We start from the raw sequence: 16434 nt of genomic DNA, 5'->3' as shown, positions 1-16434 counted from the left end.
AAAGAAAAATCAGATGCTGTATACAATGTGAAAAAATAATGCTTTCAGAAAAAAGAGGTAGAGAAAACGCAAAATATAGGATTGCTAACTTTAACGACAAAGGGTTAAGACCTACAAAAATTTCATATGAAATCAACACTTGGGAGAAAGTAGGCCCATTAATAAATGAGAAGAGACATATAATTAGTGGTGATTAAATACTACTAGAACAGCAAACCTTTTTTTTTTTTTTAATATGCTGTCTTCAGGTAAAGGATTCTTAGAGAAAACAATGTACAGTAATCAATTGTATCAGAGAAGGTGATGGGAGTAACCCTCTACACAGATCTGATCTGGCAGGATTTGTTATTTCCTGCGCTCAGTTCTAATCACTACATTTCCAGAAAGAAATCAACACACTGGAAAGAGTTCAGAGAAGTGCAACATAAAATTAATATGGGTTGGAGATACTGATTTGATGGGGAAGGATTTATGAGGATTAAACATGTACAATATAGCCTGGCGAAGTGATTGGGGTGCAGAAGGGAGGAAGAAACATGAAAACCTTCATGAGTATACGTACAGACACCAGAGGGCAATTACCCACTGCCTGAGACTCAGATGTATGCAGTAATGACTGCTGGAATGAAATTAAGCACAGGAAACATTACATCAAAGAGCAAGGAGAAACTTTCTAACAGAGACACTAAGCTCAGACAAAGCAGCAGTGCCCACATTTGATCAAAAATACACAAAACACTAAAAAAGTATACTTCAAGGAGCAACTTACGCTGCATAATCTAAAAGGTATTTTCTACTTCTATTTTCCGATTCAACAATTTCATCCAACAATTCATTATTGTGCTATTGTATATAAACTAATTAACATTTATACAGTGCTTATTATTAAAGATACAGCCTAATTTAAGCAAATCTGTTACAATAAATGATAAAATGTCTAGTATTCTAAATTATATCAGTGCAACAAAGGAAAAATAATTCTGAACAGTTACATTACAGCTCAGAAAGAAAATGCTGAATGGAGAACACAGACACCCAGAGTTGTGAAAACAAAAGTTCAATTGTTTCTCTGTAAATGTCAGTGATATAAAGTATTGTATTAAGGATATAAAGAAAAAACATAAAAAATACATTGATACTTAAAATAAAAATGCAGCTGCTCTGCATATTGTCAAAATCCCACTTTCAGTTTGGCATCAAATGAAAGGACTATGCTCTTCAGTATTTAAAGGAATCTATTTGTATTTTTGGTCCAATTGACTACAGGCTGCTGAAAATTGACATGAATTTGAAACAGCTCTCAGTATACACATTTATTTATTTTTTTAATACATTGTATTCTTTAGAGGCCCATGTTCATAGCCAGTGCAAATGCAGCAACGGTCTGCAAATGCAAGTCCCAGCCACCTAACAGGAATCACATGGCCAGGATTTTGTTGCCCGATGTAAGCCATGTCCATACACAGGAGTACACCTGCTACGCTGGGCTCATCATTACTCAAGCGTCACTCGTACTTCAAAGTAGAACTGCACAAAAAATGAGAGTGAGATTTACAGCATGTCAGCCTCTCCACTGAAACTGCCTGTGTCTTTGTTATCCCTCAGGCAACCTCCCTTTCGTGCTACGCTGTGAGAGCATTTACACGAACAGCTGCCATGCCGTAAATCTAGACCCTCACCCTCCTAACTTTTTCATGTAGCCATACCCTCAGATTTAGGATCTGTCAGGACAAGGTGCATTTAACAATATGTTAGTCAATAAGCATTCATAAGCACTCTAAAACAAAGATAGTGGTGTTTAAAACCCAAGGCTGCACATGCTAACCTTCTCCTGCTGCAGCTATAGTAACTGAAGAGGTTAATCACAGCCAGCTGCTGACAGAGCTCCTTACGCGAGTACTCCCTGGTCTGTCTCCGGCAGACTATGCTATGTTAGCAAAGATGGTTAAAACAGAAGGTCCTTCCTAGCCTGCTTTGACTGTAGGGAAGTACTGAACACTGAGACAAGCAGTTCAAAAGAGACCCCAACCCACGAGTGATCTGCCAGTGATCACCTCCTCTATTCTTACTGTATCTACAGCTTCCCAAACTAGGTGCTGGGGTGGCTGCAAGAAAAACTACAAGCACGGCAGAAGCTTAAACCCATTCATCCTGTCAGTGGCACTGCAGCCACCAGAAGTCTGTATGAGGCAGGGGCCTGAACAGGCATAAGAGCTCTCACTGACAGCCGCTTGGGCAGAATCTCTAGCGGATCTGGAAATCTGGTTCTGAAGAGACGCTTCTCCATAATTAAAAACCAATATAAGGAGCACAAATGCTCGGGAGATTTATTTTCCACAGTGGCAGTCTACTGCAGTATTGTGCAAAACATCATAGAAAACAAACACTAAGTTCTTGGCAATAGTTTCAAGCTGGGCAAATTCACTTCAGGATGACAAAACCACAGCATAACCACTCAGCAAAAATAAATACCCCCAGTCATCCCTCCCTCTCCTGCCCCCACCAAGGACTGAGTCACACACTGCTAATATCTCTTGCTTCCAGTTTTTATTTTATTTCTGTCTCTCACTAAGAAATCTTCCTGTCTGCTATTACATTGGAGTGATATATAACAGCTAAAGAGAGGGCCCATAGGCAAGAAAAGTAGCTAGCAGATAGACTTCCCTTTTGCTCTTCTTCTTAAACACCATTTTTAACTCACCCATACCTAATTCCATGAGATCATCTCCGTGCAGCAAAGTTGGGTTGCATTCTGGTAACATGCATGTTATTAAAAAGGTCCACTTGAGCAACGAAACAGGTTTGGGACTGAATGGAAAAGCATGCTACAAATGAGGCCAGGGCAATGATTGTAAAGAGTTGAACCAGCCTCTTAGTGAAGATATCCTAATCAAAAAAGTACACGTGCATTTGAAATGTAGCAAAGCATGAATTAGCACTGCAGGGCTCTAATTTAATTTTGTCTGTGGGGGAGACCTTCCCTGCAGCACTCTTTCAATTGGGCTGGTGTCAAAATTGGGGAGGAAGAGTCAAATTTGCAGGGGAGGAAGAGTTTTATTTCTATGTTTCTTTTGGCTACCAATCTAATTAATGGCAACATTTAATTGGATTGGTAGCCGAAAGGAACTGAAATAAAATCCCCAATTCAAAACTTTTGCAACTGATTTGTATTTCTTTCTTCTCTCTTCCATTTGGGGCTCTGTACAAGAGCGCGTACATTCCTTATTTTCAATTGTCTCTGCTTACCTTGTGTGTTGACACCCTTCGTTCCATTTACGTTCCCTCTACTGAATCCCCAATTTCCTAATGCAACTCCATTTGCTTTGGATTTGAACAAACATTTTGGGCTTAGTCTGTATTTTGAATGTCTGCCATTTTCTGATTAAACCCCAATTTTACCAGAAAATTATTGAATATATTTAACCCTTTGTTTTGACAGACAGAAATGTCATGTTCTCAGACACATTTATGCTACATTTACAGGAAATAAATAGGCTCCAACTTTTGCTATTAAATATGACTAAGGCTTATTTTTTTAAAGAACACTTACTAATTTTCTAACGTCCATATATTTGATAATGTATTTTTATCACACAGCTTCTTGTCAACTTAACATCTTTGCTTAATTTCTGTGAATGGCCAAAGACAGCCATATACATACCTTTTCTTTTGGTTTAATTAAAACAGACAAATGTCTTAACACCAAAGGTCCATCTAGACTGTAAGTGAAGTTAACATTTTCAAATGCTATCATTCCTTGGCTTGGCCATTCAGGTGGTGGATGCTTGTTGGTCTCCCAAGGAGCTTCTTTTTCAAGTTCTGTGTATTCCATTACTCTTTCTACTGATATCATCTAAGGGGAGGAAAGAAGATATATATACATAAATTTCAGCTTATTGCATATATTAAAAATATTGCATGCATGTATATGTGTGTTTGTGTATTTTTACTATGAAGATTCAATGCAAAGTATTCCAGAATTTTTCTTTTAAGCACAGATAAGAGTATTTGGTACCATCCTATGCCTAGTTTATACAACTGAAAAAGTGGAAAGAATGCATCTCATGTCCTACTACAGACCCAAATCTATCATGATACATAAATCTGTACATAAGCATTCATTTTTAATCAGTGGGATTAATTACAAATCTAAGAATGTGCATAAGTATTAAGAAATTTAAGCTACGAGAGTTGTCTGTCAGTCTTGGCTAAGATGACACTGTTTCATTGTGTGCCAGGAAGACAAAGCTGCCATGTGAGCTACAGGCAGACCCACGATAGCTACGAGCATCAAGTTACTGGCTTCATCATCCCTTTTTTTGTTCTCATCATTACCACTGAGCTCACCCCCAGCAAATCTTTAAATAAGTTTGTCACAAGCAACTCCACAATCCAAGATAGCTGTCACCATATTATTAATGGCTTATATGCAATAAAACTTATTTTTCTATGTATTTTATGCCAGATACGAAAGAAACTGCAATATTTGCTGATGCCTCTAATCTTACGGGAAGGAAGAGAATCAGAAGTTGAGGTATCTAGACACTTTTTTCCCCTTGAGCAAATAATAAAAGTTCTGTTTAGGTTCTGGTGCACATCCTCACCCATACATCTTCTCAATACAATTAATTTTATTTAACTGTATCTGCTCATAGATGAATTCTGAAAAAAAGAAGTCATAAAGATATCCAGTAGGCTTATCTTGCCTGGAGTGGCTTTAAGGGCAGAGGTCACCAGGCAGCAAGTTCTCTGACCTCATTGCCACCTATGCTTTCCACATTACAAAATAAGCTCCTAGGAAAAACATGTAAGGAAGGAGTGACAGAGTAGAGTAGAGAGGAAATGTTCTTGCCTCCCCCAAATGCAGTCAGCCTTTAATAACAAGGGATTTTTGGTGGATGTCCACCTGTCAAAGTCGTCAATGGTAATCATTAGCTCCATAAAATGATCAACATTCCACATCAAAGCCAGCTTAGTGAATGGCAAGCCTTTCTCCTGCAAAGTATTTCTGAATCACAGCCTCCAAGAGAGTAACTCACTACATAAGAGAGTCCCACAGATTGACACTTCCAAAAACTTCCCAACTGGTATGAAAAAACCTGAAAGCTTTCTTCCCATTTCTCACCAAAGTCTGTCACCACTAGTTCATTCATGTCTGAAAAATGCTCTGAAGAAGCAATGTGCTAGACAAAAAAATACAAATCTAACATTATTATTAATTTTATCTGTTATTGAACATGGCTTTGTAACTTCTACAAAAGGACTACATGCATTTCCTAGACTATGGTCAGCAAATCATAATTACAAGTAACCTTCAGCTGTCAACACAACACAAAAAACCCCAGGTCTATGCTCAGTATGTCCTTTTTATAGTCTTTTTTTTCTTATATATTAACTTAAAAAAGTAAATAAGCAAACTAGAACATACTAGTAAATATTGTAAATTGGTGGAAGGTGTTTTACTTTATATATTTTTGGAAAACACACAATCCTCTCAGCTGACAATAAACAAATACTTTCAAGTGTTTGTTAACTTGCAACAAATTAAGAACATATAAGCCTTTACAACGAATTAACAGGACCCTAAAAAAAGCCATAAGGGATATAAATCAATTTTTTAAATGCAATAATATATAATAATATATTAAAAATCCCAAATCTAAAAACAATAATTAAAAAAAATCTTACTTATAGAGAGGGATTAATTTCTTGTAATTTTAGTGAGTTGCAGTGCAATTGTCTACACTGTGACTAGACAGTCTCCTTTCTGCTGTAAAGGGAGAGTATAAAGCCTCCCTTAGTATGAATGGAGAGGAACAGTCACTGGGCACAATTCATCTCAATAGACATTCAAAATCAGTCAGACAAATTATACCCTAGAAGAGGCTATTTTTCTTTACAGACTCTAAGTGGTGCCTCAATCGCTTGCTAAGGTATTAACGTCCTAAGTTAATTAAGAAGAATCCCATCCTTAAGGCCTCATGTCACAACCACGAAAATGAACCAAGAGGTGAAAAGGAAGAAATAAACGTTACCAGGTTTTCAACTTCAGCACTTTGTCTAACACCCCACTGGAATGTTCCCATGAGGGTGATTGCGTAGGATAGCGCCAAACCAACCTGTCCTGCATTCAAAGCTGCAGAACAAAGAAAAAAAGAGAATCAAATAGGTACACTGGTAATTACACAAAACTCTAGTTAACTTCCCTTTCATGAGGTTACTTATATGATGGAAGCATCACAGCCAGAATTTTGTTTGGTTACACTGTACTTGCCATCTGTGCAATGAGTAGCTCCAGGCAGAACAGCTACTTGCTGCATTTTTTTTGGTACGTTTTGGAAATTGTCTGTATATTTGAAAAGCTAATCCTAATTCTCCTTGGCCTGGCATTTTGTCTAAAAACTGAAGTTCAGTCTCAAGACTTGTTAGGGTCATCCCTATCTGGCTGAGCATTAGTAACTTTTCACTTTTTTCTAAGGGAATTAGATCAGCCCCTAAACCTAAGCAAAAAATGAGCATAAAGTGATTTCAAAATAAGTTATGAACATTTACATCAACTTTGTACTCTTCTAAGTGATCAGATAAAATAACAGGACAGAATATTTCTTCCCCTATTTATATAAGCGTTTATTGTGTTCAGTGGGTCTACTCTCACAAAACAAATGAATTCTGTCTGCCCCAATATTAAGCATGATTGCCCTCTGACTTACTTTAATTTTATCCTAGCATAGCTCTATTGACTTCAAGAGAGCTACTCCTTATCCAGAGGCAAGGAAAGATTCAGGACTATTGTTTTGACTTGTCTTTTTGCATTCTAATAACATCAAACCTAGCTCAAAATTTTCAGTGTTCAGCAGCACAGAGTGTTCAAATTTTAACACACACATGCATATACAGAACTTATCCAAAGGAAAAAGAAAAGAAACAAAACCAGCAAATTAGCACTAATTTTCATGTCCAAGATAATTACTTCTTCCTTCATATTTTAGATGACTATCTCATTCTAGTACATCTAACCCAATTACATCCTGGATGATGCATACACTAATGACAGTTCATGAGTGACAGTGAACATAAAATATATTATTATGAGGCGAATTTCTTTCTGGAACTGGCCTGTCCTGCTGATCCAAGATATTAGAAGAGTATCCCTAGGAATTTTAGCTTGCCTTTTGGCCTACTGTGCCATGTGTAGAAAGGAAAAATGTTGTTAAGAAGCTGCTCTGTGGGTGTTTCAGTATGAAAAGCAAAGCCCTGTAGGCCCAAAAAAGAAAGGCAAAGGTGGGGAAAAAGAAAAAGATTTATTTGTTGTTATTGCTCTGAAAGCCAGAATCTCAAAAGTGAAGACTATGGATCTGCAAGTCTCCTTGCACATTTGGGGATAATGGTAGATGCATGCCTAAGCCGGAAGATGTCTGAACTGCCTCCAGTATTTGCAGGAAAGCAGATACAGCCCCAGTGCCCTAGACTGAGGAAGAGATCATGATCTAGAAAAAAACATTTAACTTAATTACAGTCCTTAAACAATTAGAAACAGCAAACTATGAAAAAGAATTAGACATTACTATACATGGTAATTACTGAGTAAACTTTTTCTAACATCTGTACTTACTCTTGGCGAGAAGCAGGGAACCAAAAGCAACCACTATAACAAAAATGGCACAGATGGCATCCAGACGCACAGCAAACCACCTCGAGGTCGTCAAAAACAGAAACCAGGCCTCTAAAGTATATTTTACAAAGACATAAGAACAGTGGATTATTAGAAAACTAAGCTGTATAATTATTATTAAATTAGTTCATGTTGATATTATAAGTTGTTAAAAAAAAAAAAAGAAAACGTTGCCATCTTCAAGTGCATGTCTGTATGGACTGATGACAATTAGAATATTGTCCAGTTTTCCTGAAATGGTCTAACCTAGTTTTCACACTAATAGCAACCACAGCTAGTATAAGAAATGGTAATAGGAAGAAAAAGAAAAACAGTCAAAGCCTGAAGCATGGTCCATTTATTTAAAATGAAAGCCTTTTTTCAACTCTAGTGGGCTTGGGAGTCTTATACAGAAAGCAGAAGTACAACTACATCTGCTGTAGCTGGACTACTGTCCAGCTTTTAGCTAGAACATATCACAACAGAACTGTCAGAGCCAAGTCTTTAGAAGGCAGCTGCATCTGGTTAAGCTCCCGTAAGAGCTATTCAATACAGCCAGTGGAGCTACAGAGCTATTCAATTGACTAAAAGCGCCTATCTACTTTTGGAGAAGCTCACAAGTGGACATCTCCACTGGGCTCTCACATCCAGGTGTCCACAATTTGGTGCTAAATTCCATCCCAGATACATATGCTACAGTACAAGATACAGGCGACAGCAGCAAAAGACATTGCAATACAGAAGGCAAAGTGTTTGAATTCAGGGCCAAAAACAGAAGTCAAGTAGCCATAACAAAGTATGGCATTATTTATTGCTTAGGCTGCAGTCAGATGAATTGTTCCAGCTGCTAACAAGTCACAGCAGAAGGTTACCATTCCAACCCTTTCTGCATTGCTTGTCATTATTCCATGCTAAAGATCAGTGCTGTTTCAACTGTTTCACTGTTCCTTAGCCCAGTGCTGGGAAAGATTCAAACTAAAAAAATCCTCCCTTTTACAAAAAAAGGGAGGAGGTAAGTCTGGTTTTAAGCCAGATCATTTTGGATAGCCAGACTACAGAGTGATCAAATAAACAATTCAGCCAACAGAATTCCATGTAACTTCTGGAAGGCAGCAGAGAGAAAGAGCGAGGATGACAAGAGGCAGCCAGGTAAGGTACAGAGCTGGTAACCTCTTAGTCCCATTTACATCAACTCTAACTGCATATGCCTGACCACACATTTAGAAGCTGGTTTCATTAAACAAGACATTTGATGTGGTCTAATGGACAGTCATACGCCTAGGCACACGGGACGACATACGCAGAAGAGAGTGCTGCATCAAGTCACAAACCTAGTTCCAGAAACTGAATCACCATGATAATTTAGGTACCTCTCCGAAACCCAGGAGCCGAGCGTCCCTGGAAACAGTTTATGGCAGCTTCCTGGTGACATAAAAGGTCATTTTTGGTGCAATAGTGTAATTGTAAGACTAAGAAATGGGACACTTGGGTTGTAGATTTTTCAGCCGCAAGGTTTTGCTCCGTTGATCCTATTGTCCAGGAAGGTGCACTAAACTGCCAGCTTGAGATGGGTCATTCTGCAACCTCCCTATGTAACCAGGGTCCCTGCATGCAGGAAAAAATATGGCAATCATGGGGACTAACAAAGACTCATCATGGTGTAACTTCTGATAACTCATGAGCTTGCTTATAGACATGCTGCACTGGCAGGAAGGAAACTTAGGTTTGGTCAAACCTCAGCATGCCTTTTAGATATTTTTAATCTAAAGATTATTTAATATCAAATTCATAGGCATTCCTGAAAGAGGGTTTGAAGCGAGTGTCCTGTTTCCCAGGCTCAGCCCTAAATAGAAAGGAGGACACCTCTCCAGCCAAAAGCACTAAACAAAACCATTGCTTGTTGGGAGAGCTTTCTGCAATGCAGGGAAAAATTTAAAAGTCTTTGGGAGACTTAAGAACCCAGGGCTCCAACTTCGTGAGCTAGTATGAAAGGTATCCTCTTCTATTGGCTATTGCTTGCACACACATAGTATCAAAGAATCATTCAGGGCGGAAGCAATCTCGGGAGGTCTCTAGTTCAACCTCCTGCTCAAAGCAGAGTCAGCTCTGAGGTCAGACTATGTTGCTCCAGGCTTTATGCAGTTCAGGTCTTGAAAATCTCCATGGATGGAGCCTGCACAGTGTCTCTGGGCAACCTGTTCCTCTGCTTGACTGTCCTCATGGTGAAAAAGTTTTTCCTTGTATCCAGGTTAAACCTCTCTTGTTGCAACTTATACCCATTTTCTTGCTCCTCCCACCATGTACCACTGTGAAGAGCCTAACTATCTTTTTGGTAACGTCCTTGCAGGTACTGGAAGGCAGCTATTAAATCCTCTAAGCCTTCTCTTCTGCGAGTTGAACAAGCCCAGTTTCCTCCGCCTCTCCTCACAGGGAGATCTCTCCTGTTGGCCTCCTGACCATCTTAGTGGCCCCTCCACTGAACTCACACCAGTTTGTTAGTGTTTCCTGTATCTGGGGGTCCAAAACTGGATGCAATATTCCAGATGTGGGCTAACAAGTGCAGAGGGGGATAATCACTTCCCTCCTTCCACTGGCTGTGCTCCTGTTAATACAGCCCAGATGTTGTTGGCCTTCTTTACTGCCCAGGCACACTGCTGGCTCATATTCCCTCCAAGGACCAAAAACCACACACACACTAAGCAAGCTGGTATACCCCAAATACTCTGGTGGGAAAGGCACCAAGATGAAGCACGTAGGTACACAAAAGAGTGCGACTATAAGCACTGAAGCTCTATCTCAAAAGCCCAGGAGGCGTGTTACTGACAATTTTGTTAGAGAGATGCATAAAATCGACTGGAAAACAGTGTGTTTATGTTCCTTAGATCTGACCTTAAAATACAAGAAAATATTTATTTTAAAGGTCACGGTCCTCTTTGTATAGTGAAACTTTTATATGCAGTTTATCGACTAAAGATGTCTTTTAATGCAAAGCTTAAAAAACAACTTTGTATTCCCTTATTATCAGCTACTGTAAAATTGATTCAGTCAGATAACTAGTGACTTGAAAATATTAAGAAATGGGGAATTCAAAGCTAGAGGTGCCTCCCTGGAAGATATGTTTGCCCGGTCACAAGTTACTGGGCTCAACGCGGAGGTCACTGCGCATGATTCTACAGCCTGTGATAAACTGTACTTCACAAAAGATCAACTGGTCTGAAGCCTTATAAGTCTATAAATTACAAAAAAGCCATAGACTGTATTTGTATGTCTTACGACAGAGAAAATTCAAGATCTTATCTAACAAACACAAAATTGCAAACTTGCATTCTGCTGCATCTTGAAAAACATTGTAATAGAGAACATTTAATTGACAGAAGGTAAAGAATCACAGTGCAAACCTGAATTATATTACTTATGCTTGCAGAATAATAATATTTTACACCTTCTGGTCATGTTAATACGGTATATTATATTGGAGCCCTGAAAGCTGCTCAAAGTAAAAAAGAAGCGAGATTTATGAAACTCTTCCAAGATGGTTTATATTAATCATCTCTTCCCACTCCTAGCACACTACCTAATATTAAATGCTTCATAATATAGCTTGTTTCCCCCTCTCTCTCTCTTTTTAAAGATGGAATCCAGGAAAATGTCAAAAATGATTCTTTAAATATTCTTATCAGGCATACTTTAAAATGTTTATCTTAGAGGTTGTTAAAACATATGTGTGGGTATCTCAAATTATATTACAGCCCAAAGTAAACTCTCAAAATCTAGACAGATAACCACTTAAAGAATAGAGAGAGTTAATAATAAAGAAATTTTACCCTAAAGAGACAAACGCACAGCTCCTACTGATTTTAATGTACATTACATACATGTCACTGAGGGCATAAGATATTTCCCTCCTACAGAGCAAAGTATTTGATTTCTCATGTCAATTCATCGCAAACCTGAGTGGAGGTCTTGGTGTGCATCAAATAATTTTTGAAATCTTTCCTCTGCTTTCAAAGCCCGAATAGTCCAAAGTCCCTGAAGAGATGACGACAAGTGGGAGAACACTGGACTTCGAGCTACAAAGAGAAATGAGAGTAACTTAGCAATAGCTGAAACATTTAATTCTTTTTGTACCACACTAATCTTTAATCCTACTACTTTATATTTAACCATACAAGTTACTGTACTGCATCCTTTTAGAATAAATATGCGATATCTTTAACCAAAGTCCTCTTACTCAATTAGAATCAGACAGACAGCCAGACAGATTAATTTATACAAAAATGTCTTAAGTTTTTAACAATAACTGTCACTGAATAAATTCTTTGAGCTTTATTAATGACATGAGGCACCCATGTTTGTTATTCATAATGCTTAATATTTCATATCATAGTCAAGCTAAAGTCAGGCACAAGAGTCAGATTAGGTCAGAAACACCATTAGTATGTGCATGCAAGGTCCCAAAGACCAGCAACTTAGTATGTTCTTAACTAGCTTTACTTACAGATAGTTAAACTGACATACCTAAGGCTTATCATTACGCAAAACAGGAGTTAAGCATGTAATTCACTAGCTGAGAACCAAGGCAATAAGGAAGTTATTTGCATAGCAAAAGAAAAAAAAAATCTTTGATGGATTGTCTATAAAATACTAGCATTTCACATAATAATAAGCATGGTTCAAACTAACATTAAATCCTGCCAAACTACATACTTGTGGATTCTAGACGTTTAATATCTCTTGAAGTGTCTAAGAAATATCGTCGAAGAAAAATGAAAAGAATAAATAGTGGAATTAAGGGGATGAGTATCCAAGGAATCACTGCCACAGCCACAGCCACCACACCAAAAATCTGTAGGAGAGTCTGCAACACAATAGAAACAAAATAAAAAACTCTTTGCCAGAAGAATTTAATTTAGAACAAGTATAAAACTATTTAACACTATTGAAACACTTAAATATTTAAACATAACTACCAAATTTAAGAGCGGATGCATTGTATAACATGAGCGACATCTATTTTTAAGCAACTTGAAGAAATTACAGTAATACCTAATTTGACTAATTGTGCAGTTTATGGTTTTCTTTTGCATTATTTGTTCTTTAAGAAATGCCTTTACAAAACTGGTTGACTGAACATTAGTGTCTTACTTTGTGGACTATTCTGTGACTGCTGTAACAAAATAATAGATGATTAATAAAATAGACAACTAATCTTTAATGGATCCAAGCCATACGGTGAATCAGGGATATATTTTTTCACTCCAGGTAAAAAGAAACTGGTGAAAGACTGACTTTCAGTTGAAAGACTTGACAGCTGGAAGACTGACTTTCAACACAGACTTGTAACTTTTTTCCTAAAAAAAAAAAACTTTGTCCCATTTAAAAAGAAAACCCAATATCAGAGAAAGTGAGCTTTCTCTTCCTAAAGGATTGCATTGGGAAAGTTACAAATAAGACGAAAACATCAAACACTGCAAGGGTAAGTGTCACAAGAGGCTCATTTTACCAGGTTTACTTAAGAGTATGAGAAGAACAGCTGGGCTAAACCTGAATTTACTCTTAGAAAACTAGATATAATGTGGAATGAAGCTTTGTTGCTTAGGACAGTGGATCCCGGACCAACTTTCTGAATTCAAAGTCACATTTCCTGCAGACCACTTCACATCCTTCACATAAACTTTCAGTTTGAATACACTATGAAAAGCAGTATTTGCACACAAATTTATTTCAGAACATCAGCTGTATATGTATGCATGCCAGGAGTCCTGGCGTACTGAAATCAGGGTGTGCCATTTGCTCCTTAAAAAAGGGACGACCCCCCCCCCCCCCCCAAGACACCCACCCTATACAAAAACTAGACAACTGAAATTCTAGCTCAACACTAAATTCCTGTATTTTTTTCATTAACAAATTCCTTAGAAATGACAATATTTTCTAAAAAGTCTCCATTTTATGGACTGTAGAGGAGCCACCTTCTTCATCATCCCATACGACGCACAAGTAGATTCCAGCTGAACTTTGTGGCTGCCTGATTTTTGGATGCCAAAAATGCATTAGTGACCACTGGGTCCTGAGAACGTGTGTCTTACAGCAAAAAGGCTTCTGTCCCTTTATCTGTGCATTGAGTTGGAAAAGTTAAGCAACACATCAGCTAAGGTGGGATACCAGAGAGCGACCTGGATTTTCAAACACTTTCAATGGAAGTCCCTAGGAAACATTGCATTTCCTGTTGCGCTTCTGGTAACCCACACACACATGCTCTAAAGCCAAAACCAAGCACAACCTTTTCCCCTACATCTGTTTTTTCTTGAGGCTTCTCTGACTTTACCCTAATTTCACCTGACCAAACAGCAAACCCACACACCTTACGCATTACAACTGCATGAGTCAGCACAATTCAGTCTTCGGCTCTAGGCAAGATCTTAGCTCGTGATAGAAGATTTATCAGCGTAACAGCCTGGCATCTCACAGATCCTGAAAGCACATTATAGGGTCTCATAAATCTATTAAGGAAAATAGCTATAGGGTAGGAATGGGGTAGGAGCTCCCAAGGAAGCTGCATTACCAGTACAGTGCTCATCTGTGGGTTAAGGTGTTGACATCGTGTTGTTTGACCTTCTGGATACATACAGTAGACTGCAAACATTTTACCTACGTTTCATCACAAGGAGGTAAGGTGGCAGCGAAGGTGCATGGTATTTCACTTGGATCAGTTATGCACATGGTTATGTCAGCACAAAGCAAGCCAAAGCACCCCGATTCCTCACCAGTGCTGCCATCAGCCCTTCTCTACCTTCTACTTCTCTGGCATTCTTTAAAACCCTGTAAGCATATTTCATTTTTATCGTGGGATGAGAAGGGAAATAAAGATTCGTGACCTCCAAATTTTCTCCTGTCTAGGTCACTGTTTTTCCCAGTACTGCTCATGGCCTCTGCCAAGCCTGTCAGCCATCCACACGCTAGGTAATTTCTAAAGGCTCCCCCACCTCCATCCTCAATGGCAAACAGAGATTGAAGTCTGTTCCTTCCTTCTGACAACTCACTCTCAAATCTGCTTTATACACCTGCTGCCTTCCCCTTCTCCCTCCGCCACCTCCTAGACAGTCACAAAAAAGCCGTCTCTGAAGTACTTCTGCCTCCTCATACCATCAGCTGCAAACCTGAAGTGAAGTACTGAGGAAAGCTGCTTCAAGGAAAAGAATTCTGAGGAAAATAAAATGTTTCTTAATAAAAAATGAAAAAGCCAAACTGAAGTTTTAGTGATGATAATCTACAATATGTTGCAAAGTGCCAGTGGGGGTGGGAGTGGGAGTAGAACTATTAGGATCCAGCTCATGTAAACAAAGCCTTGCTACGGTGAAAATACAGGGAAGGAAAAGATGGTTAGGATGACTAAAGTAAAAATCTGACACCGCCTTTGGAAGGAATTTTAGATGAGCCTGCACCACCTTATCATTATAAAAATTTATGATAGGGTGGATCAGTCATGTGTGTTGTTTTTTTGGAAAACCAAACTTGCATATAAATTAACTCTTAATGAAGTAGTCTGAAAGCCAGACACAACCATTTGCAGACTGTAATCATGTAGTTACTGCGTGAGGTAAGGCAAAGGTTTTAGTTCCCAAATTTCACAAGAGACAACTAACCTCTTCAGCTGGAGACTGCCCCAACTTCTAGTAGATTCACTGCATGCAAGCAGGAGGACCCAAGATAATCAGTAGGCTGATGATAACGATAACACGTGCAGTCTGATGGCTCTCCTCCCTGGAGACAAGCAGTGAGCTAGCTATTCAGTTTGCACAGCAAGAAATGCTCAGGACTGGATATATAGACCTTGTCTAGTAGAATCAGCTTACAACTGAAAATTGTAAGCATGCAAGATTTCCCTATGTAAAGAAATATGGCCTACATAATCAGCATCTTTTACCATATTTCTTAATTTTAGCATTTAAGAGTCTTCTGTAATGACCATGCAGAAAACAATAGCCAAATTTTAAAAAAAAGGAGTTGATTAATTACATTTTATAGCTATTGCACAGTATTGGAAACAAGGCCACCTTACACAAAAGACAACAGATGCACAGGCTACCGAGACTGAAGAGACCTGGAAGGACAAATCTAATTTGCTTCCAAATGGAGTCATATTGCTGAATGTCCACCTTGAAATCTGCTTCAGTTTCCCTGGAGAAAGAAGAATCTCCCACTCACAGACTGCACGTACTCTATCCCTGGAGTACAGGAAAGCACGTGCTGTTTCTGTTGGAGTCACCCTCTTGCTTGCAAGAGTCCTGAGAGATTTCCCTTCATGCTTTTGTCAGTCATTCCATTCACTGTGGCTTATTTTTCCTCAAGAAATCTCTTGTCTTACTGTCTCTTACTAAGGAGCAAGCATACCCTCCTATAACCCTCTGGGGAAGTGAATGCTCTGATCAGCACATTCACTTGCGAAACATGTACTTTCCCTTCATCTTCTGATGATCTACATATTCGTAATTCTTATAGGTGCCGAGAGTGATATCCTGGAGTTTCTACCTCAAACAGGTCTTGATCTAGGAAGAACAAGGTATTTCTGTACCACAGCCACACAACAGAAAAGCATTTAACGTGAAGTAAAGAAAGAATACGAAAAAACCCCATAAAAATCTGGAAAAACATAGGAATTACATGCTATAAGCCATACATAAGTCACAAGCTATAAGCTTTTCCCTTTCTTGCAGAAACTATACCATTTATATAATGTTACAAATCTTACAACAAACTGTAAGCCATTTGAAGTCATTTAATAA

At 38.5% G+C, this 16434-nt stretch overlaps 1 protein-coding gene across 2 annotated transcripts in view; it reads right to left on the bottom strand.

The window, feature by feature from the left end:
• The window catches only part of ABCC4 (ATP binding cassette subfamily C member 4 (PEL blood group)), a 156930-nt gene that overhangs the window by 36701 nt on the left and 103795 nt on the right, over nucleotides 1-16434 (bottom strand). For both annotated transcript variants that reach the window (XM_072849979.1, XM_072849978.1), the window contains exons 21-25: nucleotides 12359-12509; nucleotides 11602-11721; nucleotides 7613-7723; nucleotides 6036-6136; nucleotides 3662-3853 (exon numbers count right to left, since the gene is read on the bottom strand). In XM_072849979.1, coding sequence (XP_072706080.1) covers nucleotides 3662-3853; nucleotides 6036-6136; nucleotides 7613-7723; nucleotides 11602-11721; nucleotides 12359-12509 — 675 coding nt within the window. The remainder of the gene's footprint in view (nucleotides 1-3661; nucleotides 3854-6035; nucleotides 6137-7612; nucleotides 7724-11601; nucleotides 11722-12358; nucleotides 12510-16434) is intronic.

Source organism: Ciconia boyciana, chromosome 1 (assembly GCF_034638445.1).
Source record: "Ciconia boyciana chromosome 1, ASM3463844v1, whole genome shotgun sequence".
NCBI classification, from domain to species: domain Eukaryota; kingdom Metazoa; phylum Chordata; class Aves; order Ciconiiformes; family Ciconiidae; genus Ciconia; species Ciconia boyciana.
Note: the sequence above shows the minus strand (reverse complement) of the source record. Positions and strands in the feature narration are given on the sequence as shown.